This window comes from Catharus ustulatus, chromosome 14, assembly GCF_009819885.2.
Source record: "Catharus ustulatus isolate bCatUst1 chromosome 14, bCatUst1.pri.v2, whole genome shotgun sequence".
In the NCBI taxonomy this organism is placed as follows: Eukaryota; Metazoa; Chordata; class Aves; order Passeriformes; family Turdidae; genus Catharus; species Catharus ustulatus.
The window spans coordinates 11,659,247-11,687,087 of record NC_046234.1 but is presented as its reverse complement, the minus strand read 5'-3'; the positions used below and the strand labels follow the sequence as shown (position 1 = coordinate 11,687,087).

Here is a 27,841-nt window from a genome sequence, read left to right as displayed (position 1 = left end):
CAACGTTCAAAGTCTCTCAACCACTGCAGTAAGTTTTGAAGTGTTCATTGTTTAAATGCCACAGTATGTCCACAGGCCCTGGCCTCTTTAAGGGGGAACAAAAAAGACAAATCCAAACCTACCATCTTAAATTTAACTTAACATCAATTTTTCTCCATCAGGAGAAAGTAGTGGCATATATTGCACTTCACACAGGAAAATGAACAAATTTATCACTCTCTGTTTTTTTCTCAGAGTAGACAGAAAATCTATCAGTCTCCAAACAGTCATCTATTTCTGTATTATTTTCTTTTTAAAATAAAGAATGTAGGAAATATTCTCTTTAAGGAGAAAGTGTTGGTGGAAAACCCCCCCATGCATTTAGATGCCTCCAAGCTTTAAGACAGGAAGCACCTGAGCAGGATTGGTGGCAGATGCTTCCCAGACCTGTGTGAGCCCACCTGCCCTAGGACTGTGGTTCCAGCAGTGCAGGGCCAGCCCCTGCAGCCTGTGCCAGCCTTCCACAGAATAGGATCAGCACCTGATCTGCTACAGCTATCCCAGTTTCCAAAATTCAAAAAGGAAATTCAAAACATTCCATCTCCCCCCTCCACCAAGTCCTCAGTGCCCCTGAACTGGGAAGGGCCAGGCTGGACACAGTCCTCCTGCTCAGATTTAACCCAGCTGTTCAGGGTGAAGAAGGAAAATCAAGAAATGGCCAATTGGCCATTCTTAATAAGAGAAGCAAATTCCCTATACAGCTCTGTCCTTTATAGGTCAATAATCATTCTAGAGTCATTAAAATAATGATAAATGTGGGAGACAAGGAATACTCACAGAGCAGGAGAGGTGCCTCCTTCAGGAGCAGCAAGCCACCACCTCTGGTATTTTTGTGTATTTCTGCCTCTTGTACACATTCTGATTCAGAGTCTATAAGGATGCTTATTTCCTTCCCCTCCAAGAACCATAGAAAACTTAGCAAAAAACCCAAAATAATAAAAATTCAGGAATGGAAGCCACTTAGAAAACTCAAGGGATTTTAATGACTGAATGAATAAGGAACTACTTATTATATTTAAGTAGCAAACAAGTATTTTGCTATCGAAGCACAAGCTAAAGAATTAAAAGAAGCCATAAACAGTAGTAAGCCCAACATACAGAACTTGGAGTAAGAAGGCATTTTACACACAAGAGTTTATCAACACAAAACTGTTTAATATTTATTAAATGACACAAAATACCTAGATAACAGACTCACTCTCTGAAAGGACATGTATTTACATTATTTACCAACTTAAGAAAGACTCTCTGTACCCATATCAGACTTATGAAACATAAAAAAGGTTTTGCTGCTTTTTGCATCGAAGGATGCAACGGTGATACATGCCCTGTTTGCAAGTCTGCATAAACTATAAGATTTTTGATGCTGTGAAAAAGCACAGTTTCATATTCTGGTAGCTGAGGGAAGAGGCTTCTGAAAAGTAACAGGGTTAGTTCTCCACCCCCCCACTCCAGACACACTCTCGAGACTGTTATACAAAAAGTATATTACATTTTTGAATGCTGCTGTACTCTTACAATTTTAGTGTAACATTTCAAATAAAATGTTCTTCCTACTATATGAGAGCACTAAAAAAAAAAGGTGGTACTTGAACATTTTTTTAGATGCACTTTTTTTTGTTTTAAAATAAAGCATTAGGGCAAATGATATGTCTAGGAAAAAATGAAAGGCTGACCAAAAAAAAAAAAAAAAAAAAACCCAAAAAAAAGCTGAAACCAAAATATGAAGAACAGCTAAAGCAACTTAACAATTTACTAGGGTTTGTTTTATTAACTATTTACTTTGGCACCTTTGTGTAAACTATAGAACAAAACAACGTTTACAACACATTTGCAATTACAGCATTTAAACAAAATGGTCACTTTTGAAACCAGCCAAGACAAAAAAATAGTCCATTTATGGGTATAAAGATTAAAAAACCTAAAATATATATTTCTAAGAATAAACTGCAATTTCTTATGAACAAGGTGCTATAAACTGCATGCAAGAGTCAAGATTAAAAACATGTGGCCAAAAAGACAAGCTGTGTTCTAGCCAGATGAGTTGTGGTCCAAGCCCATTTCAGTTTTTTCTTACAGAGATATATATGGCTCAATAAGCAGGCACATGATCCCAGCAAGAATTTGCAGAGTTGTACGACGACAAATCTTGGCTGCAGCTTTGTCATTAACCAGGAATGAGCAAGACCTTAGCAGAAGAGATGAACAAGTTCTTGGGGGAAACCCATGAAGCTACAAGGAGAAGCCTTCTCCCCCTCCCCTTGCTCACCCCTCTCCCAGTCTAGCCAGGGTTCTCAAAGTCGATTCTTTGGGTTGCTTTAACTGGATTCTGCTTAGGGACTGCCTCAGATGGCGAATTCTGATGAAATTTGAAGACGTTTTCTGTATAATATTTTCTGCATTAAAATTAGTGAAATAGACAGGATAAAAATGAACTAAACCTACAGTCCTTTGCAGTTTGTTTGACTGAATGTGACATTTGTGTAATGAGAGAGGGTTTTACCACAACTGGTGTTCACACAGGGAGTGGTGTTAGATTTAATGCTACAACAGACTGAATGGAACCAGCTCAATCCATCAGCTCCTGTCTCCCAAAGAGTTAAGTCTATGCTTCTTCTCCAATTCTCTTTAAAAGGAATCTTTTATTGGCTGAAGATAACAACACGTACAAGAAAAGGAACACTGAATGCAAAACACAGGTGGTTTTTTTTTATGGTGTGGGGCATTCTTTCCTCCCCAGTGGATCTCTATTTGAACTAATACTTGAAGATTTGAAGGAGTCTTCTTTAAGGTTCTTGCCACATAACTCTACTGTCAATATTTGTCTCACAGAGGCAGGGGAGGCCCTGGATGTCTACCAGTGATTATGCTGCAATAGTGTCAAGGGGCAAGGCAGAGTTTCTGCAGATGACAAAGAACTGTATGATGGTTAGTTGAGGGTGACTGCAAATAATTTAGTAGGAAAAAAACCACCCACATTTGTTTCATCTGTCAGCTGAGGACTGCATACAAAAGAGCCTGAGAAAACATGGCTGGAGAATACATGGAATTAAACAGTAGATTAAAAAAAAGCTCTAAGGATGGGATGTGTCAGATAGAAAACACTCACACTCACACATGCACACCCCTGAATGTGGGATCACAGTGATAGAAGTTATAGGTCATAGAGAGCTAAGTTACACTGCTGTTAAACAAAAGTAACATCTTGCTTTCAAGAGATATCTGGTATTCCCCAGGACTAGTGCCTGAAAGAGGATGAGGTTTTTCATTGTGCTCTGTAACACAGCTGATCATAGGTCTAAAGCCTGGCTGGGTAAGGAAGAACTGGTACTTGGAGGAGTTCCTTTTCTGCTGACATCTTTTTTTCCCATATATTCCTGGCACATGCTGTTGTAAGCAATAAAAAATGTATTTTGTTGAAACAAAGCTCTACATTCAAGTGACTTACTCTCCCATGTCGTATAAAGATGCAAAGAATGCTCTCTGGTCATCTAAGAAAATATATCTTTAGATGCCTTGTAGCAATACTTAACTTACTATATGAGAGGTAGGCTTCTGGGTTCTAGGAGGCCTGCTAGGCTCTAGGGCTGAGTTCTTAAAGCTTTAAGTTAAAGCAATCCAAAGCAGGGCACTCTTTAAAGAGCTGCCCTGTCTAAACCTTGAGGTTAGTTCAAGTTTAGAATGTTGCAAAGCAAAACAAGTATTAAAATCCATTTGCAATTTTTGTTCTTACAGCTTTACCACAGTAACAGTGTGGCTTTTTATCTGTTAATTTATCTCTTTATTCTAGAGTATTGCTGCCAAGAGGTGAAGGCCTCCTACCCATGACTAGTAAAAACTGTCACTTCTTTCATTATGGCTGTTTTATGCTTAAAATTCCCAAAGGTGAACACCAAGTCTCACAGCAAGCCATATAAATCTAATCTGAACTTGTTTTGTTGTACCAGTTATTTAAGAATGGTGTTTGTATATACAGTATATATGCCCACACTGCAAACTTTGTACATCGTTGTATATTGGCACCATTTTGTCTAAATTGCAACCAAGAATATTTTCCATTAGATCAGCAATAAGCATAGCTTGGCTTATTCCCCATTTTTCCCCCTCAAGAGAAAAAAATCCATGTGTGGGCATCAACCAAACCAATGGTATGTATAACTGAAATGCATTCTGTACAGTAAATTAAAAGTTTGCATGCAGTTTAAGCATTTTAAAGGCTATTTTCTTATATTAATGAACCTTCTGTTTCCATTTAAAGATGTGAAAGATATCTGTCATATATCAAGGGACTCCTCATCAGACCCAGAGACAAATGGAATCAGAAAGACCAGGTACTTTCTTTCAGCTTTCTGCACATCTTACTAAATAACATGCAAAGAGTTCAACAGCATTCTTCTTAAAATGTAAATATTACTCTTTAAATGGGCATGTTAACCACTGAAAGAAGTCCACTCTACTATACTTTTCCATTACACTGCTTTCATTCAATCATCGGTAGTATAAAAAGTCAATTAACGGGATCAACAGGCTAGTTTATCCACTGGCAACTGTGTAGGACACCAAGTGTGCAGTAAAACAAAGGCCAACATATGTTTATGCAATATAGTTGTACTGGTTTGGGTTTTCTTTATCTCTTTCCATGTAGTCCCTGTCAATCAAGGATTCTATTCTCTTCTTAAGGTCAGCAGGCTGTAAAATAAAGCATATGTCAGTATTATTATTTTGCAGTCAATGCTTCTTGGCTCTTTGTTTTCACTTGAGCCAAATATTTACAACAGAAACCCCAGTTTAAAAAATCCTTCAAAGCATCAGAACTTCTAAAGTGTGCAATGTATAACTGACAGAAGAGAAAGTTACCAAGTTAGCTCATCACCTGCAACTAAACGGATTTTTACAGAAAGGAAAAATATTTGCTGCTGTTTGAACTGAACTCTAAAGAAGTGCAGTTTGTGCATCATGTACCAAAGTGTTTCTATTTCTGTTAGCCAGTAAAAGATGGTACAAGTTTCATTTCCTATCGATGTAAATGAGTTTTGCAATAGTTTGGGTGCCCTTTGACTTCGTTGTGTGAGGAACTTTAAAAAAATGCTTCATGATAACAAGTGGGGAAAATTTTTTAAATAATCTGCTATAATCTTACAAAGTCCACCTGCAGTTTATGCAATACTTACAGACCTGCAGGCATTCAACATGGTAATACAATGGAATGAAATAGCAGGAGCTTTTATTTTACATTTCCATTGATAGAAAGCACCATATATTTCAATTCCAACAATGCATCACTGTCTGTTTGAAAGCCCATTTCCATTTGTACACAATAAGCCAGTCATTTTATATTGCAACTGTGGACTTCTTCAGTTTTGACACATCCACCAATATTTTATTTTTATTCCTATATATGTGTATATATATAATCCATCCCCCAAAAAACCACTGTACTTCAAAAGTATAAACCAAGTTAAGATGGTAATGCAGAATTAGTTTTGAGATCTGAAGCATTTTCTCCTTTGCTCAAGAATGCTTTGACAGAACACTGGAAACAGTGGAACAGCAGCATACAAGAAGAGCCAGCTGCTCCCTTGCTGCTAACAAACTCAAGGGCTGAAATCCTCTGGAAACATGTTTTAGTAACAATTGGCACTTTAAAAATTCCTGAAAGTGAGTATTTGCCTATTATAATACTAAAAAAGATAGACATTTTAGGCAGAAGCACTGTTCAGCTGAGCAGGCCAGGAAAGATAAAATGAACTAATAAAGCTTCAGAAGTAGAAAAATCAGTACACCACCTTGACTGGGAATTTCAGCTGGTTGTAGACCTCTGACACGAGCAGGTTATGACTCAGCGTCTTGCGCATTTTCATGATCCGCACAATGGCAGCATCAATCTGGTACTGCCGGTCCTGGAACACTCTCTCTGTAGTGCTTGCCTGCTCCTCCACCTGAAGGACCCATTTAGAAAAGCTTTAATGAGAATACCAGTACTGTCAAAACAATTCTTTCTGTCTCCAAGACAATTCTCAGTGTAAGACAGTGAAATGCCTGTTGTCAAATATCTGACATAAAGCCTTTACAAATACGAAAACTGATTGTCTATTGAAAAATACACTTGTACAGAGAATTAAAACCTTTGCATAGATTTTACACTGGATGCCTGTCAGAGAAACAAGTCCACACTCAATTTCCCATGATGACAAACAGTCCATGGAATTATAAAGAATAAAAAGAGCATTTTGGAATTGGAACTTCTCTTAACCTTACTTAGAGACATCCAGCATCACTGGTGTCTTACTACAGAGGCACACATTTAAATCACCACTGTTAGGTATGTGCTGTCATCCAAATTACATGTGCAACCCTGACAGAGATATTGGTATGTACATGACAAACAGGAGGAAAAAAGCTTGTAAAAGGGCAGGCAACAAAGTTCTTAACCCAAGGATCTAAACCCCAGAGGATTAAAAAAAATATACCGTTTCTTTCATCTGAATTTGGTTGATTTTTATCCTGAAGAGCTTATGTCTGAAATCATCATTACATGTGAATTTATCACCATCTTCCACATCTTTGCCTTTGGGGCTTTTAGTCAGTACTCTGGCTTTGCCACAAGCCAGAGATTGAAGTGTCCTTCTCAGCTCTCCATCCTCTAAAGCAGAAACAAGTTGTTTAGGTTTTTTTAGTAAGAACACTTGGAAGTACTCGGTTGTTTTTGATACCAACCTATCCCAGTGGCTTGCTTTATCTCCTCCAAACTGAACTCCTCTCCTTCATTAAACATGAGCAGCACCAGTGTCTGGAACAAGGAGACCTGAAGTTCTTTTTTGCCCTGTCACAAGGGAAATAGAACAGACATCACCAGGCTGTTTTTTCTGGGGGGTGGAGGAATGAGGGGAACACGAGAAACAAGTCACTCTTGCATGTCAGTTATTTCACTAATAGGGTATTATTTTATTCACTTGAGAATATGGAAGAATAGAAGTTACTGATCACTTGTGTATACTATGAAATGCAGCACAAGCTTGAGGCCACAAGGCTGGACTATTCTATCCAGTGCCAAAACTCACCCAAGAAATGCATCAGATGACTCCAGACAAGTCTCAAGTGCTTAAAATTACAATTTGGAAGACCTTTAAGTCAAAATCTAACACAAACATTAGTTTAAAGAACACAGTATAAGGAACCATAGAATCTTTGAAACAATCAAGTTTGAGAATACTTTTTTTACCATTAACTTTTTCTGAAAATGGAAGTGGTAAGCATTCCTATTTAATGAGAAAATGTTGTGTCCATGAAGAAATGCTGAAGGAGAGTAACTGGAAACCATGATAAAACACTTGTGTTCTTGTACAATCCAGATTTTTTTCTTTATTTCAGTAGTGAAAAGCTTACTGTGAAGATGCTTAATGCTAGCAGATGAAATAAGGCCATCAAAGAAACATGGCCCCTTTTTTTTTTCCTTCCCACTATAACAATGAGGGCCATTTTTAATCTGCAGCTAAAGCCACTGGGTATTTTCCCCAACAGGTTTTTCTTTCCCCACTAATACAGAAATTGGGTGCATGTTTTTAGACATTAACACATCTGTTTCAGAAGCTACCAATTCTGGAAAAGATAGCAGGAGGTTAAAAGTAATTGCACAAACAGTGCTAAGTTTTTTGTCACAGCACAAGAAAGCTTCCCCACATATCCCTAAGGTACAACCCAGACTTACAATCAACAAAACAACAGGAGTAACAGAAACAATATACTCACCTCTTTAAATTCTGCTTTTAGTACACAGTGTCCTAGTGTTGACTGCCACTGAAGTTTCCTACCACTGTGTTTTCCTAAATAAAAGGTCTTGAAAATCTCCTGCAGTTTTACCATCTAAAGAAAGAAAAATCCCAAAACACTGAATTATAACTTTAAAAGCATCCTTCCCTCGTCCACAATCATTTAAGGTTTAAATCAAGTCTTAGAATGATAAAGGAAATTGGAAGGAAACAAATTTAATTTTAAAAAGATAGTTCTGCATTTCCTTCTCTATGCATATTGAAAACCAAGTGTCAGTGGATCCCAAGATGCATTTCTGACAGGCCAATATTTGTATAACCCATGATGTTCATTACCTCTGGGGGCAGGTGGACCTCCATAGGCACGTAGGTTGGCCAATAACCCATAGTCAGAATATTCACTGTTAGTTCAATGTTGCCAGGGACATTCTGATTTTGCATATACTGCAAAGAAAAACAGAGTAAATTGAAATAGAGCTATGTTTATTATACACATTTCAGGTAGAACTGGAAAGTTCGAACAGGCATTGCAAGAGCAGAGAAGACAAGCGCCCACATGATATGTTTGTTGTATAAATTGCAACGTACATACAAGAAAATTAAGATAAGAACAAGCACTTTTCTGAAGTTAAAGGCACTTCCACACTGGAATAAAACAGCAAAAGTAGTGTTTTAACGTTTTAGCAGGCTGAGGTGAAGATCTAGCTAATTAAGTGTGAATGGAGGAAACAATGTTAAAAATTGTTTGCAATCACAATGTTACAAAATCACCAGAACCAAATGCCCAAAAATTCCCAAGCCAGACATCAGAATACAGTGATGTAAAAAATGTCTTAGAGCTGGTGTTAAAATGTTTTGTAAGTTTACAATTCTATTGCTGTGGGTGATGTTTTCTTGCTGTGTTACTGAGGAAAAACATTTAATAAATTCAGTAAAATTTTCAAAAGCACAGACAGGACAGACAGCATGCTTTCCCTCAGTACCTGTTTGAATTGTATCATTATGTCTTTTGAAAGCTCCATATCTTTAAACATTCCTTCAAGTTTGCTGGTGAAAGCAGCTCCACATTCTATAAAAGAAAATGTAAATATTAGAAATCAATCTGTTTATTTTCGACACTCCAGAGTAATCATTCTAAGTGACAGAATGTACTTTTAAGCAGGATGAACTTTTTCAGCAGATTTTCTCTACATAAAGACCTGGATTCTAATTAAGGCACAGAATATGTTTACAAACAAGAAAGAAGAAAATGCTTTAATGTGGTAGCTATTTTGCAATCCAGTTGTTTTTCCATATGGACCTGACTGTTCATCCTTTGACTACGGTGCCCACGGGTCACTCAGGTGACAATTCTAATCCCTATCAGCTGCCTTACAAAGTGTCTCCTGATGGCAAAACAAGATCAAGTTCTACAAATTTTACCCTTACCACCCAAAGGCTCCATCCAATGAAACAATGAAGACCAGACTACAGAATGTCTAGCTGGCAGTGAATAACAACTGGAAGTTATCTTTAAGTTCTATGAGCACATCACTGACTTACTCAGCAGGGAAACTCAACTCTATCCCACAGGCCAAGATAAACTGTGCACTTTAAGTTAAGGGTTTTGGCTTCTCCTGTTATAATTACAAAACTAAAAGCAAATAAATCTCCTCAAAAATCACCAGTCATTCAGGACCTGCACAGAGGCTTTTGCCCTCATGGAAAGGGGAAATACCAACAGTGCTTCTGTCAAGGCCTGTTAAAACAATTGCTTTTAAAAGAAAGATAATGGATAGAAATGATAGATAGCTAGATAGGTATTTACCATGTTTGAGTTTGGAAAGCATAGATTTTTCAGCATCTACTGATGCACTCTTCCCAACTAATAGTCTCTTTGCTAGATCTTTTTTATAAAAGGCCTCAAAGACATCTTTTCCTGTAAGAGATGAGATTTGAAAGTGATCACAAAGCACTTCTGGTTTTAAACAAATGTTACTTACAAGAGACCAAATTCAAAATTCAGAAAAGCAAAAAGGGCTTCATGTGACAATTTCCACAGGTTTTGTTATTTGAAATTTGACATGCAAAGTAGTTAAATAGCACTACACCAACAAAACACATCCACAGAGAACAAACACCTGAAAATGTAACCAGACTGCAAAAATAATTTCGAAGTACCTTTACATTACTGGTTAAACACCTATATCCCCATAAAAACCCCCAATACTTACCATATATGAATCTAAATATGATCATAATTTTATCCAGCATTTTTTCAAGTTCTTCATCAGTAGCTTCTTTGTTGCCTGCACGAAGCTTTGAATCTACATATTTAGCTAAAAGAGTGTTGAAGAATAGAGTTTAGCACATTCTTAATATCACAGTGAAACAAAAATCTCTAAATCTAATGTTATTTATATTAAAGAATCCTGATATCACTTTCTATCAGCCTCATAACAGCTACCTTGATACATTTTCATACAGGCTATGAAGTTACAAAAACATTATAGCCTAATATCTTTTTTCAGATAAGCAATGACTGTATTTTAGCTTTATTATTATACACAATGTCAAAAACATTTTGCCTTTGAAAAAAAATCTTGGTTTATGTTGTGACCTCAAAGTAAAGTCACTGCTGTTGCAGATTGACATGGCTGTAATAGAAGCAAAGACCAGAAGGAAAGATGTAAATTAGTTATTTAAATATGCTGACTATACTGCTGAATTTCTCTAGCAGATCATTATTTTAATTTTCAGTTTCAATCAAACCAGATTGTTTAATTTCAAATGGGCTGGTAAGCACATTACAGTTAGGGAATTAATGCAAAAAAAGGAGGGCAGAAGGTATCACTCCACAAGCCTAACAGCACAACCAATTGCAAAGCAGGTATTATTCACCACGTGGGGAAATGATTCAAAAGTGCAGAGTACCAGGCACGTAATGCACAAGTCTATAAATAATGTTCTTTGCAAACCACAGACGGTCTCCACACCATGAGAGGTTCAGTGCATCCTCAGCTCTCTTCCCTTTCACATATTAAACCTCTAACAGTTCTGTGCACACGTGCTGGTGGCACAGTTATGCAAGCTTCTGAAAAAAAATCTAATTATTAGCAGTATTCTCATGTCTGGACACCAGTCACTTGCTGGAATGCCCAGTTTCTGATGTTCTGTACTTTTCTACAGCCCAGCCAGTGATGTGATGAACAGTTTGCTTTTAATGTTTGATGCTACCCTCCCAAACAATTCTATTTCATCAGGTGGCCTGGCAGATCCCCAGTCTGATGTGCACTGAGCATTTATTAACACACAATTCCAGTATGTCCCATCTGTGCATTAGCAACTCAGCACCCAAATTCTCACATGAAAGAAATTGAAGAAAATTACCTATGAGTTCAGCTGGCTTATTTGGTCTTTTGTTAATGAATGTTTCAAAGGCTTCTTTCATGGCATTTACAAACTTCTCATTCTTGAGAAAGCAAACATCAATAATATGGTCAACTTTGTCTTTAAAATCAAGAAGTTCTTGGACCATGGTTTTGTCTTTTTCAGGATTAATTACTATGGTGCTACCAAATGCCTGCAAAAATAAAACATATCCTTCAATTAGCCTGAATAATTAATTTAAATGACAAGACTTCTGAAATCTTTGTAATGTGCTGTTTTTGGTACCTACATTAGCTCCAGTAACAACAAAAGTATTACTTGATTTTGTATTACTGTATTATGAAGTATTTACATATAATCATCCCTAGGTCTTGCATATTGGTTCAAAACCAACTAATGAAAAAGTCAATGGATTCAGAACTTCTGTCTAAAGAAATAAAGTTTTGCATGACAAAATACCCTTTTCAATCATCTATATCCTCAGGTTTTACATGGGTAAGCTCCCACTAAATTCAGTTTTATTTAATAGTATTCCTTTGCCATTCCAAAGCCTTCCTTCACAACAACCATGAATCCTCCCAACTGATACTCAAGTGTTTTTTTCAACTTTTGGTTGGCAACTTAAACTACCACTCATTCTCACAGGAAATTTTATTAGGAAGAAGATAAACATTCTGCCATTACCAAAATAACTACTGAAGAAATATAGTTGTCCCACAAACTAACTAAGTAAGATTATAAAATCCAAATTTATTTGGAATTCACTAATCCAACTGCAAGTTCAACGTTTTCTTCAATAGGGCTAGAATAGTTACTGTATCTTTCCTGGGATGTTTCAAAAGCTGTCTGTTAAACACATGTTTATGAGTAAATATTTCAATTTTTAGAAAAATGCAGTAGTTTACAGAGATGACTCAAGTATCTGTGTATAAACCCCACTGATAAAACAGTGATATCTGTTGCAGAGTTTTAGGAACAGTACCTTTATGTATTCAATCCAGTGCTGCAAGAGAACCTGTACTCCACCTCTCACACGACTGAATAACTGATACAGAAGAGACAGGTCTTGAATTCGGTTTTCATCAAGAAGGTGATTTAGACCTGCATATGTGAGCATTTCAACAGAAATTAAAACCAGAGAAACCCAAAGAAAACACTTATCACTAAAGAGAAGCCTCTTCAAAACTAGCATTTTTTATCAAGCCATTAGTGGTGGTGTTTTTTTGGTTTTTATTTTAAAGTACCCAATTTAACAGAGAAACACATCTCTGGCTGAACTCTTAAAAATCTTATTATTGTACATTATTTTATTGCACTTAGACTACATGTACTTTACATAACAACCTTATCACAACATCTTTGATTACTTCTGCTTTACTATTCCCTAAAGATTTGAAAAGTTTACACTGTACTGATCCATAGGAAAAGTTCCTTGGCAAGACAGCTCTGAGTCTCAACTCATGTAAAAATACATTTTACAGACACTTGAAGGCAAGCAGCTTCAATAAATATCTTCACCATTCACTTTTTAACTTTCTGTGATGTTCTATAGCAAGGTTCTAAGAACATAGATAGGTAAAGATTGATACTCCCCTCAATGAAGAATTTGTTACAGATGTGCAGATGTGTTTCATTCAGATTCTGGCTACTAAGGACTTGACTGCTTTATTATTCAACTCTTGCTGCACCAGTTTCTATTTCCAGATTATCTCCGAGATCAACAGAGGGTCACTTGACTCCACAGACTACTGTAGAGCTGAGGCAATGTATTTCATAGCTCAAATTATACTACATTTTTAAAACAAGTTGCTTTTTGTCAGCAGCAAGTACTCAGTATCTCCCTTTTCTGTTACAGCCATAATTCAAAGTGTACTTCTTTCTTTACCTCCAGGTCTTTGAAATACTACTTAACACACTGAACTTGAGTCTACTGTTCTAATTTTCCTTTTGTTTTGCTGTGTATCAGAAGACAGCACAGTGTCCCCTCATCTCCAACAAGAATGGTCAGTGCTATTTTGGGACCTGAGGAGCAAAGGGAGTTAAAGAATGATGTAGCTTGTCCCCCCCAGCACCTGAATCCATCACTTTCTTTCAGCACAGGAACTGAAAGCCCCGAAGCAGTAATTAGAAACATTTCCATAAAGAAGAAAAATTACCTTTCTGAAGAATGGCTGTTAAATGTTCACCTAGGAGTTGCTTTTCTACAGTAGCAATTAGTGGCTTCCTATAGAAGAAATGTTTAGAATTACTTTTTTCCCCCCATTATTGACAGTTTTAAGTCCTTCTTTTGTGATTATGTTAATTACATTTTCATTGGGAGTGCCCTAATTATCTATGGCCAAAGACCTAAAATGATTATACACGTATTTATCCTTTTTCTCCCCAGTAAACAATCTTTATTTTTCTGTTTGCTGACTGATGATTGTAATTCACACAACAAGCCTGTTGTACCTGACCTGTAGGCAGATGGACAATGATTCTGTCAGTGAAGAAGCTGGGGAGAATTAATTGAATAATATGCCAAGTCCCATGTTGTGGGAGGACATTCCTGTCTTGGGAGACAAACCAAGGAGAAAGAAAAACAAACCTCAAGTCAAGAGGTATTAAAACAAAACAGGGAATTGGCCACTAATACTGGCATGGAAGAAGGAAGCCACTAAACAAGTCAAATGGTTTTAACAGCTGAAAGAGGAAGGAAATCAAAATGTATGACAGTAGCAATAAAACACCTCTCTCTCAGAAGGGTCTTGGTATCAGTGACCTACATCTTCTCTCAGACACAACAGCTGTAGCTTTACATTAGAAGACCTCTACTTGACTGTGTTGGAGGAAATCCTGTCCCTAAGTAGAAAAGACTGAAGAATGACATTATTCAATAATGTCCCAGACTCCATACACTAATATTTTTTGCAAATAGTCAGAGGCTTTAGCTTTAGAATTTTCTATGCTGAGTCTTATCTTTTTCAGGTAGGACAACAGTTGATTAACTACATTTCAGCATGAAAGAGACATCTGGGCTGGGAGTGGCAGCCTATTTTTTCTGCAAGCAACTACTTAACAACATTTATGCCAAAATAACAGTGACTTAGAAGAAAAGGCTATTAGCTGTGTGAGCCAAGACAGTGCTTCATTGTAAACATGGAACCGTGGGAAGTGAAAAGCATTTGAAGGTCAGTCAATAACAGAAATAAATTGCAGCTACTTAAATGGCCCTCAACAGAAGAGGAGCCAAACAGCTCATACCACCAGGCACAGAGATTGCACTTACTGTGTGCTCTGATCTAAGTAAGTGATTATTCTGTCTGCTTCTTCTTCCAAGCGCTTGTTGACATGGTGAAGATATTCTGGAACCTGAAAATGCCACAGTAGTTTTGTATGTTAAAAAAACAAATAAGAAGGGAAAAAGAGAGATAGTACTAGTCTGACAGAAGTAGCAGCTCCAGTTTTAAGCAGAAATCATTAGCACTGTGACTGAAGGCAACAGCACGTGCATTTCTTTTTTTCAGAATACTATAAAACAAAAGACACATTACTGCCTTGTACACTGTCTAAGGCAGCAGAACATTTCTATCCCTGACACATGCTTTGAATTCAAGCACAACATTTAACAATCCAAAATACCTCTCGTTCCTGCATAAGCCTCTGTCCCTCTGCTGCATACAGGCGATTAGTCTCTTCCAAGAATCTATGTTCGAAAGAGTCTTGATAAATCTGGGGAAACAACATGACAGCAATGCAGGGTAAAGCTTACTGAGCACTGCGTAAGAATTTGAACCATTTAGTGGTTTAGAGGTGAAACAAGTTCACTCACCTGCAAGTCAGAAAGCATGCTCAGAAGGCTTCGCAGTAAGCTCCTGTCTATAGCCTCACCATTTCTTTCCCTCTCGATCAGCAGAAGAATGCCATCAATAGTTTTGTTCTGAACCTTCTGATCACTGATTATATGAGTTCTGAACAGTTCTAGCCCCATATCCCTAAAAAGAAAGCAAAGACTGCTCAACAGATGGTTTAAGAATAAATCCCAGATATCTCTTATCAGAACATGATCTGTATCTAATGAACAGGCCAATACCAGTATTCTTCCAATTCCTCATTCCTCTGCCTCCAAATGACTCAAAATGAACAAATATATGAACACTAAAATAAACCATGACACTGCATCAACCTGAAGCTACATATTTTAAACATCAATGCAGACATTTTTTCCTAAATAACCATGTAACTTTTGCAACATCATTATTTTTCAGTTGGTTGACAGGATGTTGGAACACCAACCTTCATGAGAAAAGAAAAAATACCATCCTGGGTTCCAATTCCATTTTGGTGTTGGACAATATTCCTTTTTTGTCCATCACTTACTAGTATCTAATTTTTAGGCATGGTTTAGAAGAACTCAGTGATGTGACAGACAAGAATCTCTGCAATGACCATACCAGTTAAAACCTTCCATGAATTTGAAACTATTGGTATGGTCACTCTCAGGATAAATTAGGCCCTGCATCAATCTCTTGCAAAGTAATTCATGTACCAAAGAACAGTAGGGCATATACTAATTATAAATAATACAAGAAGTCCAAAAGAGTATACCTTGCTTTTATTAAGTAACTCTCCTTCAAAGTACTTACAGCACTTGAAATACTGTGCCTGCTAAGGCACTTACTGGGCACCCCAAGCCCTTGCACTTCAGTTGTTGACCAGACCCCCTTCCTTTAACTGTGCAAGGGTGATATCTACTCCACTGAAATTTGGGATCACAGCTGTTCTAGAACAACCCTATAATTTATGGCAAATAAATTAGAAGTCTTCCTTTGCAACAAGGACTTGTGCGTTCACTATGTAATTTACAGGTCACTATGAGGTTCATATTAAAAAAATCCATCTGAAAATCAGCAAGGTATATAGCAATAGTTGAAATACACCCACAAATAATCTTCTGCACCCCCAAAAAATTTACTTCTTTGTGCCCTTACCAAATAGATGGCAGCATTGAATTCTGAAGTACGTAAGTTCGATCCAAGAACAGAAAGATACTTCTAATCATAATCTGTCATGAGAAGGAATAAAGGAGCCACAATCATTTTATTCTTAAAACTGAAGAGCAACACCCATTATGCTCAACAACAACAAGAAATCCCACCAATTGGTTTCAGGCAGTACTTTCTTGGACACTGCTGATTTATTTAACATCTTCCAATCCCTGCAAGGTGATCAAGGTGACACTTACTGTAGTACTGCACAACTCAGAACACAGTACTGTTCTGTATAACAGAACAGCTCCTTTAAAAATAAGATATAAATGAGAAAGGTTTGCATGAAAACTGATAATGAGGAATTGGGGCGGGGTGTGTGTCCAAAATCAGACCCATCTACAAAGAAACACTCTACAGGCAAGTATTTTCAAGGCTTGATTTATAACAAACTAGATACACCTGTAGATCACAAAGAAACATAAATTTAAGACATTTCAGAAGTTTGAAAAGGAACAAAGTTAAGCAAAACAGGTTGGCAAAGCAACTGGTTTTCCTTAAGAAGACAAACTTACCATTTGTCTGCAGTGATCTTGCCAACATTTATCTATTTTCTTCAGAAAAAGGACACTATCCAATGAATCCGTGAAGAAATCATTAAGAAAATCACAATTAATAGATGGTATAAGCAATGAAATGAACCACCTTTATTATTTTTTGAAGACACTTAAAAGACAGCACAACAAACTCACCTACTTTCAGAAAGAACCAGTTAATCTCTTGCAACACATTTATTTTTTTAATGAGGGTCTTTGTGTTAATAATGAGAAATCAAAATTATCTGAACAATTTTAAAAAAATTACCTAAACAGTCTTGAATATTTTGTTTGATCCCCCATTCCTGGGGAATGGAACATACATATTTCCATACCTCTAAAACAACAATACCCAATACATGTAAGAGCTCACCACTAGACTGCAATTTCAACTCATGTTAAGAGTTAACCTCAAAAAATAAATGCTGTCCTTCAAATTTATGTTTTATTCACTGCATAGTTCTGATACTAATTAACATCCACTTAACAGGATGTCAACCTGATGCAACTCCAAACTTCTGAAAATAAAACATTTTGATCCTCAGAGCCTGACATGCTGCCAGATCACCATTACTTTTCCAAAAAAACCCAACAGCTACTCGTTGGAAGACTTTTCACTTTATCTAATCTTGGCAAGTTCAACATAAAAAAGCCTGACATGATACAGCCAATAAAGGCTTTTTAAGCCTTGCTGCATATCTAACACAAGCTTCTGTGAGATATGAAAGTGTTTCACAAATACCAGTGAAACTTTCTCAGAAACTTTTCAATAGTTACAGAAATAAAGGAAAAGTAGTGTTCTCCCAGGTCCCACAAAGAAATAAAAGCAAAACCAATTACACAAAACCTAGGAATTCAGATTACCATGGCCTAATGTCATGAACTAGTCAAAGAAATCCATCACTATATACATGCAGGTAAAACAATTTTGGCTTGCCAAGAGCTAAGAAAAGGATATTCTCTGAACTGGTGAATTTGTGCTTTAATGTGGTCTTCACAGATCTGCCTCAATTGTTTGTACAAATTTGCAGAGATCTTGTAGGAGCAGAGATTTTCAACAGCCTGAAGTAAAGAAAAAGAGAAACAGAAACAAAAAAATCTTGCTGTATTCTCACATGTGATTTCACAAGAAAGGAGGACATACCCTTCCAGACAAGAATTCTGCTTCTCACAGCTGTTAACACAGTTAACTGCTGCATACACAACACCAGAGATAGACATGGCACTGCAATGGTAACAGCAGACAAAAGCAGGCTCTGCCCTGAACAGCTCACACTGACTACTGATTTAGCTGGAGTGTCAGTCTCTCACATGGAACTGAAGGATTGGCATCTCCCAAACTAAGGATGGTACTTTAATATCTTCCAGTAGCTTGCTGGGCTTCATACGTCAGAGCAGTCACTTAAGGTATTAATTTTATTAACTGCTGTGCTCTGCAAGTCCCACTGACATTAGTGGAAAAGCACTGCCAGATTAATTTCCTTTTGCAGTCTTTTCCTTGATTAAGCTTCCCTCATCCCCAAAAGTACATATACATATGTTATCTATCTGATCTATTCATCCACCAAGTCCGTGCCTGAATAAGTTTAATTATAATCCTGAGTATTAGTAGCATGACTACATTTACAGTGATAACACCAGGTTTCTAGATCTCAGCAAGTATTAGAACTATCACTGTGCTCACAGTAAGAAATGGAAATAAGCTTAATGAGGCCATGTCTTGGAGACTGATCAAGTAAACAATCATTCTTAAGTCCATTAGTGTATCTGAAGACTTTCAAAATTCATACCCATTGTCCAGAATTTGAAAGCAACTAAACAAACACTTTACAGGTTGGTAAAAGACACAATAAGTGGTTATTTAGTAAAACACCTGTAATAGCTAGAGGAGAAGCATATTTGGTTTTCAATTAATGCTTTGTGCTATAATTTACTTATTGGAAAATACTTCAGTTGCTAGTATGACCAACTCCTTGCGAAAAAAAAACCTTAAAGGTAAAGGTAAAGTTTGTTCCCCAGCACGTGCAGGCAACCACAGAGGGACTGTGTAGCTCAGAAGTGCACAGAGCAGATCTATGCCATTACACTGAAATTCTCCCACAGCATTTCCCAACAGTCCAAATGGAAGCAGAATGTGAGCACAGTAACAATCAAAATAAACAAGAGTTCTTTAGTTCATCCCAGGATATCAACAGGAATCATTCTGAGTGCAAGTGCCCGAGTTAAAAAAAAACAACAGCCAAACACAAACCAAACCTCCATGAAAATCAAAACCCCACAACCAAACCATCCCACACAACAATAACCACAAAAAACCCCCCAAACCTGCATGAGCTTACTGTCAGAAGTAAACAGGTACAGCAAGAGTGAATGTGCTAATTAACCAAAACAGCTCTAAATGAAGACTGTAAGGAAAGCCGAAATTATCACCCAAGTATACATATCTTAATATTTGGAAATAGCAACAGATTTCACTCTCAGCCTCAGCATTTAAGAAGTACCAAACAAACAGAACAAAGTGATAGGAAAATGTGTTCTATGGTTCACTGCTGAGAGCAGGTTATGGGCACTGCTCAACTCTATTCTGCTAGTGTACAACCAGGTTCAGGCAGCAAACCAGGATAAAACCTGATACTTGATTCAGCAGAACAAGGGGATGGAAAACAGAGCTTGCACAGTCTGATTAGAACTTCAGCAAGTGCAGTCTTCCTAGGTTTCTTAATTTCTTCCACTTTGGAGAACCCAACTGAGAGCTGGGAAGGTGAATGTTTTGGATGGACCTTGCCTGTCACCTGCAGAACCACCATCACTCTGGCTGCAACCCACTAACTCGGGACACCAGCAATCTCTTCCCTGGACTTCTGGCACCTCATCCCAACACTGTTACAACTGCTGCCTGTCAAACAAGTACTCCTTAACCATGCTGCTCTAAATCCTTAAAAGAATTAGCTTCTGCACTGCAGATGCACTAATGCATACAACTAACTTTTATTGAAATAAACATGTAATAATATACACCTACCTTTATGGAGTATTCATATAAAGCTGAGCTTTTACATTTGTCTATCAGAAATTCCGAGGTGCTAAACATGCCTGCTAGGATTGAGTGTTTGAACATAAAATACAAAACTGCATCTTTGTTGATGACATGCACAGAAATGCATTAATTTTTAAGAGATTAATGCCCCTAGTGCAATATTATGCTTTGCTTAATTATTATTGTTAGACAATGCTGATTTTATCTAAAATCTATTAACATTGATACATATAAAAACTTTAGGGTCTCTAGTTCATAAAATTATCTTGTTCATAATTAGTGGAAAATATGTTTCTGATCAGGGAATCCGTGCCCTAATGATGGTAAGAAAATGTGAAGAAGAGCCCTATTTGCTTTGTGTAACATATGCAGTTGAATGTGGTTTCCTGTTTGGTCTTCTGGTTTTGATTTTTTTTTTTCTTCCCTTTTAACTGCAGCATCCACACCTGGGTTTGTGTGGTAAGGAAAAAGAAATGAACAGAACTCTGATGACAGAAAATCAGAACTTTCCTGAAGTACTTAACTCTGATTGATTAAAAAAAAGAAAAAAGCTATGTATCTGGTGCCAAAGATCTAGATCTCTACTTTCAGGTACTAATGTAAGGATAATTATTCTATGAAAGAAGCATTCAATTCTGTAGCACTTCAGCCTACTTAAGGATGGGAATCATTTTGTTTGCTGAGGAGGAACACAGCAAGTACAAAGCTTGGGTCCTGCAAAGAAATGAAGTTTCAAAATGTTTGCCCAGCGGGATTTTTCCGGCACAGACAAGAGTTAAACCAAACGCAAGAAGTTTAACTTCATTCAAAAAAGAATTATATTCTTTTGAGGTGTGCAGCAGAACTTTTGCACACTCTTTCGTAATTCCCCTCTATGTTGGATAATGGTGTCTGCCAAAGCATATTTGGGATCAGATCCTTTTACCAAGCAGCTGTTCAGAAATGACATTAGTTTAGTTAGCATCTAAAAACACTAGTGATTCCTATTACTATTTTTAAATCAAGACATTTATTTTTAGATTTATATAAAAAATCATACTTGATTGCACTCAATTTCACTGAGAAGTAGCTAAGTAATAACAATGTTGAATCACTGAGATGGAAAAGAAAAAACTTATTTTTTTGTTTTCTGATCACAAGCAACATTAAATTAAGCTTGTGGTAAGACTGAGCAAAAATTTAAGCAACACTGTGAAACAGAAGCAAGTATTTCAATAGAACTCTGTGTTTTTAAACAATTTTGGATAGCCTTCAAGCACTTAACAGTTGTTTGCACTGTTATTCAGTCTAGAGTAAGTAATTTACAATACCATCAAGTACAATTGGTTGCAATTTGCTATCACTCAAGTTTTGCAAAAATAACAATACTATCTATTATTCTGACAATCTGTTAAAAAGCCAGTACTTTTAATTAATTAATTGAACATTACAAAAGACTATAGTGATCTTAAGAATGCTGTGGACTGAAGAACAGCAATTAATTCTTCCTTAAATCTGTCCCCAAGCCTTGTACAAACAGGATTTTCCCCCATATACAGATGTAGCTTTTATTGAAAAGAGGAGGGCAGGGGAAGAAGAGACACTAAAAAGAGATGGTGAGAAGGCTATATACACACACAGAGGAACAAATTAAACAACTAACCAGGTAATAAAGGCTTTAAAAGTAGAGTAAAAGTTCAAGTGCTTCTTAATACCCAGCTAAAGCAGCACCGTTGCTATGCTGCTAAAACCGCAAGTGACGTTAGCAGGGAAAAGGTAAGCAGGGGGAAATCTCCCCAAGACATTCAGCTGAAAAAGCAGAAGTGGAGTTACAAAAAAAGCATTAGGAAATACAGTTCAATCTGATCACTTCCTAAAGTATTTAAGAAAACACAATCAGAGCTGTTGTTGGCAAAATGTTTGATTCTCAGCTGTTGGAATAGAAAAAATGCGGCAATGCCCGAAAATTACAATCAAACCAAAATAATTCAGGAAGGAAAGATGGTCTTCTATTTACCTACTAAAAGTCAAGAGAAAGTTTCAGTTTTTAAGTGATTTGTGATACTTGATAGTGAAGAGATATTTCTTCAAAAAAGAAATGGTATTTTAATAGAAAATCATCTTATTCCTAAAAACCAGTATTTGAGGATTTTGCATTTCTCCTTTGGCAAATAAACACCACAACCCACTAACAGGAAAGAAAATATAGTTCCTTCTCTTACTTAATTCTTGTCAACTGCCACAAGGGAAACCATACCTTGGATTTTGTTGTGGGAAGTAAAAAAAAAAAAAAAAGTTTGATGCTAGGTCTTGTGAAATTTTTACTCATGATTTGAAAATGAAGAAACTATTTGGTGACAAGTTCTTCAATGATGAAAGCAGCTATCAAGCAAAATGCCATATTCTTACCACCATATCAAGTATTTTAAGCAAAGAAATCTGAGGACAAAACAAAAAAGCCCTAACCCATTACTTTTACTTAATGCACTTACCTGATAGAGCTCTTCTAAATTGTACTTAATGGAAGTACTGTTCTGGATAGCTTCTACAGCTTCTTTCAGTTTTTGCCAGGTTTCATCTGTGTAGTTTTCAGGCAATTTGGGTTTATCTTCAAAAGAAATTATATAAAGTTTAAGAATGCATTTACTTAAAGCAGAACCTCTTAAAGAAATGAAAAGGATGTAGCTTTGAGAGGAAAGGTATGGGCTGATGGTCCAGCTTTTAATTTATACTTACATGAAAAGAAAGCATTTGTGTAAAAGCAGTATCCTATTCACATTTGAAAGAGTTAACATATTGAAGAAACTCAGCATTGCTCTTCACATACACACCACAGCCCTTGTAGCCCAAACAGTACCTGTGATTTACAAAAATCACAATCCTGTGCCAGAGCAGCTCAACAAGGGCTAAAGCCAGCAAGAATTATCTATACCTTCCTTACACTCTCATTACCAGGACAGCAGAGCCAAAAGAAAGGAACATAAAAGGAGAAAATGATGCATTAGAAGATACACAGTGGTGTGTATCTTAGTTTTTAATTTACTGCTCATTAATTCTATTCTGTATTAACAGTTGGAAATAACTCCTCAAGAAACACTCATGGAAACAGTGTGATTATTGTACAGGCTTTCTGGTCTCAAGGAAAACCTTCCAATTTTAAAGGAATCCATTTATACCTCTCTTAAAGCATATCCACTGGCCAAACCCAAGAGTTAAGCCTCTTTTAATGTTCAAACAGCTCCAGATCTCACACTCTCCATTATTTTTTCTGGCTCTTTCCTAGAGATGCTCCTGCTCTGCAGCATCTTCAGCAAGACTAAAGCATTTACAACATGCTGAGATATTCCCCAAGTCACAACATCAGAATATAAGAACTATTTAAAATTTTATATTCTTTTAACTAGTTAAAGTGACTGTTTTTGTTCTAATAAGCACATTCCCAAATGGAGGAGACAGAAGATGAAAATCTGAGGAGGAAAATGACGTGCACATTCATGCTACCAACAGGTGAAACTGGCCCAGAGTTTATACTCTATTAAAATTGACTTTTACACACCTAGAAGCAAAAAACAAATGTTAAAGCTTTAGGATTTCCTCAGAAATAACTAAAACAAAGAAGTTATTATTGCATTTCCCAAGCATTTCCCTACAATATTGGCAATATCCCAACATTAGCTGCATCATCTGGATCTAGAGACAACTGACTGTGGACTTGCCTATTTTCACTAGCAACTCCTGAGCATGCTGCTCAGCATTTAACAACAGGTTATGGATTCTAGGAAGTTATTTAAGTTGTAAAAGATGTTATTGCTATCACACTAAGATAAAGACAAAAATCTTGAGATTATTATTCAGTTTCTGAGAGTAAGTAAAAAGCAAGGCTGTCAGAATTCTGAGACATCCTTTTCAAGCAAGTGTTTCAAATATCCGTTCATAAGCAGAGATGATCACAGCACCATGCAATCCATGACATTTAACAGATATTTTAAACGTGAGAAGTTAACTTCCCTTAAAGATAAGGGTGCACAAGCAACTGAAGAGCAACCTATAATGCATCATAGGTTTGTATTTTAAAATAATCAGTCAAATTAAATGATGCTGCTGTGACGGGTGGAGAACATTTTTGAGAATTAGAACCTTAAAGCAAAGAGTTACAGTGCGATCATAAATTCCTGCAAAACATTAGTGGGTCAAATAATCCTAATCCTTACCTAATGCAATATGTCTACAGAACATTTGTGTCAACTGTGTATTTAGAAATTAATTCTAATTTCGGTAATATCTTTTACCCCTCCACAAAATCAAAAACACGAGGAGAAAGAAACAACCTAAGAAAGCAAGGAAGTGGACTATTTTGGAAGACAGTAAAAGGCAGGAAATTAAAAAAGCTCATGATACCCTCATCTTCATAGGGAAAACATGGCAGCATTTTAGCTAAGCTTTCTGTATATATTTTTGTTTACTAGAAAATTAAGCAGCATGATATCAGACGAGTTTAATTTCTCTACTTCACCTTGGTCTCCAGTAACATTACTCAAAAATCTCAAACACATATTTGGAGAGAATTTATAAAATAATGTAAACCTGTAAAGTAAGAGTAAGCTAAAAGATGCTACAATTAAAAATTACAGCGAGGACATTATAAGGAAAAAACTCAGCAAAAATCAGAACTACCTACTTTAAAGGCAAGTGGGGAAACCAGAAAGGAAATCCACCATAATAGCCCGATAATCACCTTAGTTTCAACATTTAAAACTAAGCACAGGCAGATTATCCTATAAACAGACAACACGGATAGAGACAAGACATACAGATTCAAGGCCAATTAAAAAAAAGAAAAAACCACATTCTATACAAAGAGTTATTATAAACTGGACTAAAATACACACTAAGCTCTGAATTAGGGGTACTAGAAAAGAGGTATCAAACGTTTAAAGTTTAAACAAAGGTGCTTTACACACTTAGATAGTAAAACCTTACACCTAACACACAAATTAAGGCCTTCTCAAGAGACAGAGTGAAGGGAGTTTGAAAAACAATTCCAAGCAGCAAAGTGTAGCTCAGGATGTGTACATGACCAGGCAAGCACACATCAGAAATCACTATTCCCCTTTACATAAGTATAGAAATGTTCACCACAGAAAAACAACTCCCACAAAACCTGGAGCTATTTGAAAGGAACCAGTTTTCAGCCTGAAAACAAAACACAAGGTTGAGTGTCAGCTCCCCACAGGTTGTGACATATTATGGCCTGTTACCTTTAAAGTTCTTGATCACTAATTTCTTGGCAGAGCCAGGTTTACTGTTGGCGAAACTGGAAACAGTAGAGGAGGCAGCTTTGGTCAGGCCATTTGCATGGTGCCCCACAGCCACTGATGAAATTAAAAGGCTTTTATTTTTAAGCTGTTGCTGGTGCTGCTGCTGAGAAGAGGCAGCAGGAGAGGAGGAGGAAGAAGACTCTTCAGCCATCTTCACATCGAGTCCAATAAAATCCACGGAGTCCTCAAAGCGCAGCTTCTTCTGGAGGTGATGGTTGGAGGAAGCAACCCCTGAGGAGGAGCACGAGGAAGTGGTGATGACAGAGGAAGATGATGAGGAGGTGTTTTTGGAAGGAGAAGAGGTGCAGGAGGAAATGGAATCAAATTCTTCTTTTTCCGAATTACTGTTGCTGCTGTTATTTAACTTTCTCTTCTTGCAGGAGGAGCTGCTGCTAGTGTTACCATCAGTGGCAGGTCTGACCTCCTGGGCTGCAGCTGGGGGGTTGGGGGAAGAGAAACCTGTGGGAAACATGAACACACAGAAGTGAACAGGCTGAGGGGCATCAAATCCTTGTGGTGTGACAAAGAGAGGGGAGAGTTTTAGAGTCAGTCTCTGTTTGCTGTCTCTCGGAGGGAGGTCTTTCAACTCCTCCTCATCGGTGGAGTCCTTCCGTATTCCTTCTCCTTCGCGTTCTTCTTTATCGGAGGAATCAATTTATCTCCTCTTCCCCTTTTCTTTATTACTTTGGTTCTTCTCGTAGTTTGTCTCTGCCTTTCTGCTTTTACTCTTTTCCCAGCGGAGCGTTTCCGTTCCTGCCTCCTGCCGCCCACCAGTTCCTCTCAATTCTCCTCTCCAGCAGCAGAATTCCCCACGGCCGCCCGCTCCCCCGGCTTCTCCTTGCGCTCCCCTCCTGCTCCGGCCGCCTCGTCTCGCCGAGCAGCAGCGGGGAGGGCTGAGCGCGGCTCTCTCTCGCCTCGGCTCCAGCCCCTCGTCCCACACGCCTCCCGCTCTGCCCCGCGGCCGCTCCGCTCGGGCCCCGCTCCCCCCTCTCCGCCTGTGCCCGCGCTCCCTGAGGGGGGACGGCCCGGCCGGGTTGTTATTGTCACTGCACGGCAGAGGGAGCGCAAAAATGGCGGCGCATCCGCCCGCCGTGCATGACGGGGCGCGGCGCACGGAAGCGCGGCCGGGGAGCGCTGGCACCGCCCCGGGATCCTCCCCGGGACCCGCCCCCGGCCCCACCGGAACTGATCGTGGCTCCGTGCCCCCCTCGCCGGGCTGGGGCCGCCCCCGGGGAGTTCTGTGCCGGGTCCCGCCCTGCCTCACCCGGGTCCCCGCCTCAGGCCGCGGTCGGTGCGGTGCGCGGCTCGGGGGAGCTCTGCTCCCGGAGCCTGCGGCCTAGGCCGAGGCCTGTTAGCTTGGTTTGAAAGTTATTTTTCTTACACTTGTTTATAAACGATCATTTAACGTCGGCTTTTTGATATTAATACATACGGACTTGCACTGGGGTAGAGTCTGTGGTTTGTTTTAGTTTTGTTTATTTGTTTTGTAATTTTTGGGAGCAAGAACAGAAGTTGCAGGCCTTTAGAGTCTGTTTTTTGATGTTGGTGGATCTGTTACCAAAGGGACTGTAAACTCCCGTTGTTAGGATTCAACCACTGTTGAGAAATGGCTGTGGAAAAAGTGACAAACCAAGTGATGAGGTTTTGTTCCAGGAGATTCTTCATGGATTTCAGCCAAGAGCGCACACCTGCCTGCCTGACAGGGGAGATCCCCAGGGGAATTTCAGTGGCACTGGTATGTTAGATAGGAAAATATGGGCTAACTTGTCTTGGCAGACACTGGTACATAGAGATAGGAATATAATGTTACTGAGGCTCTTCTGGAGAATATTTTATGACTGAGTCACCATCAGACAACTCCTGAGGCCTGGAATGTCGTACATGTGATGTGTAGAAAAGTACTTTTTGAGTTTAAAAAAAAACCCGAGCTAAACAAAGCTTCAGTCTTGTTTTGATTTGCTTTAGAGCAGGTTGTATGGTTCCCAAGGCTACTGAATTACATTCCAAGTCAGATGTAACAGAAATAAACATGTTTGTTAAGTAAATAAAGCTTACTTGAGTATGCTGTAAAGTTTTCCTCTGTTCCCCAGTAACTGTCGTGTTCACTTAAGCCAAATTAGATAAGAGGTGTAGAGATATAAGAGATGACAAATTTCTACACATTTTTGGTTCATTGAAAGGATTTGATTTATAAAAAAGACACAAGAGTCCCTTTTCCTGAAGTTGCTGTCTATGCAATCATTCAGGGGTGGAACAGTCTGTGACTTTGTCCCATCAGTTAGAATATTCAGCTTTTGGATATGTGAGAGCAGGTGGAGGCAAGGTAAAGTTCTGGGGATCCAGGAGGAAGCTAGATATGATGGATTTTCCCCCTTTTCCTACTGAAACTTATGGGGGGTGAAATCCTAAGTCCTTTCTATTTATCATGTGATCCTGAGGGGTGCTGTCTGTCAGGGCAGTTGCTGGATGTTCCCCTTACTTTGTCAGTCTTGTCCAGGTACCATGCCTTTAAAATTTTGGTACTTAAAAGTAGCCCTGCAACCAGAGCAAACATCTCCAGCTTTTTGGTGTTGAGGCTGAACAGTAACACTGAGAGCTGTGTTTATGAAGTCCAGCCTAGGTCCTTGGAGCTTTCTTCAAAAATCTGTGTACAAGCACATTTAGACTGGCTGAGCAGTTACCTGGCCCTGAAATCTGCAGCTGCCTCAGCAAAAAGGGTTTGGAAAAAATGGAGAAGTTGAGAGGAGACTCAAGGTTAGCTCAGCCC

The 27,841-nt window shown here is 38.1% G+C and overlaps 1 protein-coding gene across 1 annotated transcript; it reads right to left on the bottom strand.

The window, feature by feature from the left end:
* Window positions 1-1,173: 1,173 nt before the first annotated feature.
* CUL4B (cullin 4B) lies at window positions 1,174-26,170 on the bottom strand. The gene is made up of 20 exons (XM_033072060.1): window positions 25,015-26,170; window positions 22,249-22,364; window positions 17,699-17,802; window positions 16,720-16,789; window positions 16,148-16,221; window positions 14,989-15,151; window positions 14,799-14,888; window positions 14,446-14,528; window positions 13,334-13,401; window positions 12,160-12,278; window positions 11,178-11,370; window positions 10,022-10,126; window positions 9,616-9,726; window positions 8,792-8,877; window positions 8,145-8,252; window positions 7,789-7,902; window positions 6,757-6,862; window positions 6,510-6,682; window positions 5,826-5,978; window positions 1,174-4,728 (listed from the first exon to the last, which is right to left on the bottom strand). The coding sequence occupies exons 1-20, from the start codon at window positions 25,544-25,546 to the stop codon at window positions 4,633-4,635; spliced, it is 2,664 nt and encodes an 887-aa protein (XP_032927951.1). The 5' UTR covers window positions 25,547-26,170; the 3' UTR covers window positions 1,174-4,632.
* Window positions 26,171-27,841: the final 1,671 nt, after the last annotated feature.

Coding starts and splice junctions, on each gene's coding strand:
- CUL4B (XM_033072060.1), bottom strand. CDS start 25,546: ATGTTTCCCACAGGTTTCTCTTCCCCCAACCCCCCAGCTGCAGCCCAG. Junction 16,222..16,719: donor AAGATCACTGCAGACAAATG/GTAAGTTTGTCT, acceptor TTCTCATGACAG/ATTATGATTAGAAGTATCTT. Junction 5,979..6,509: donor AAATTCAGATGAAAGAAACG/GTATATTTTTTT, acceptor TGGGTCCTTCAG/GTGGAGGAGCAGGCAAGCAC.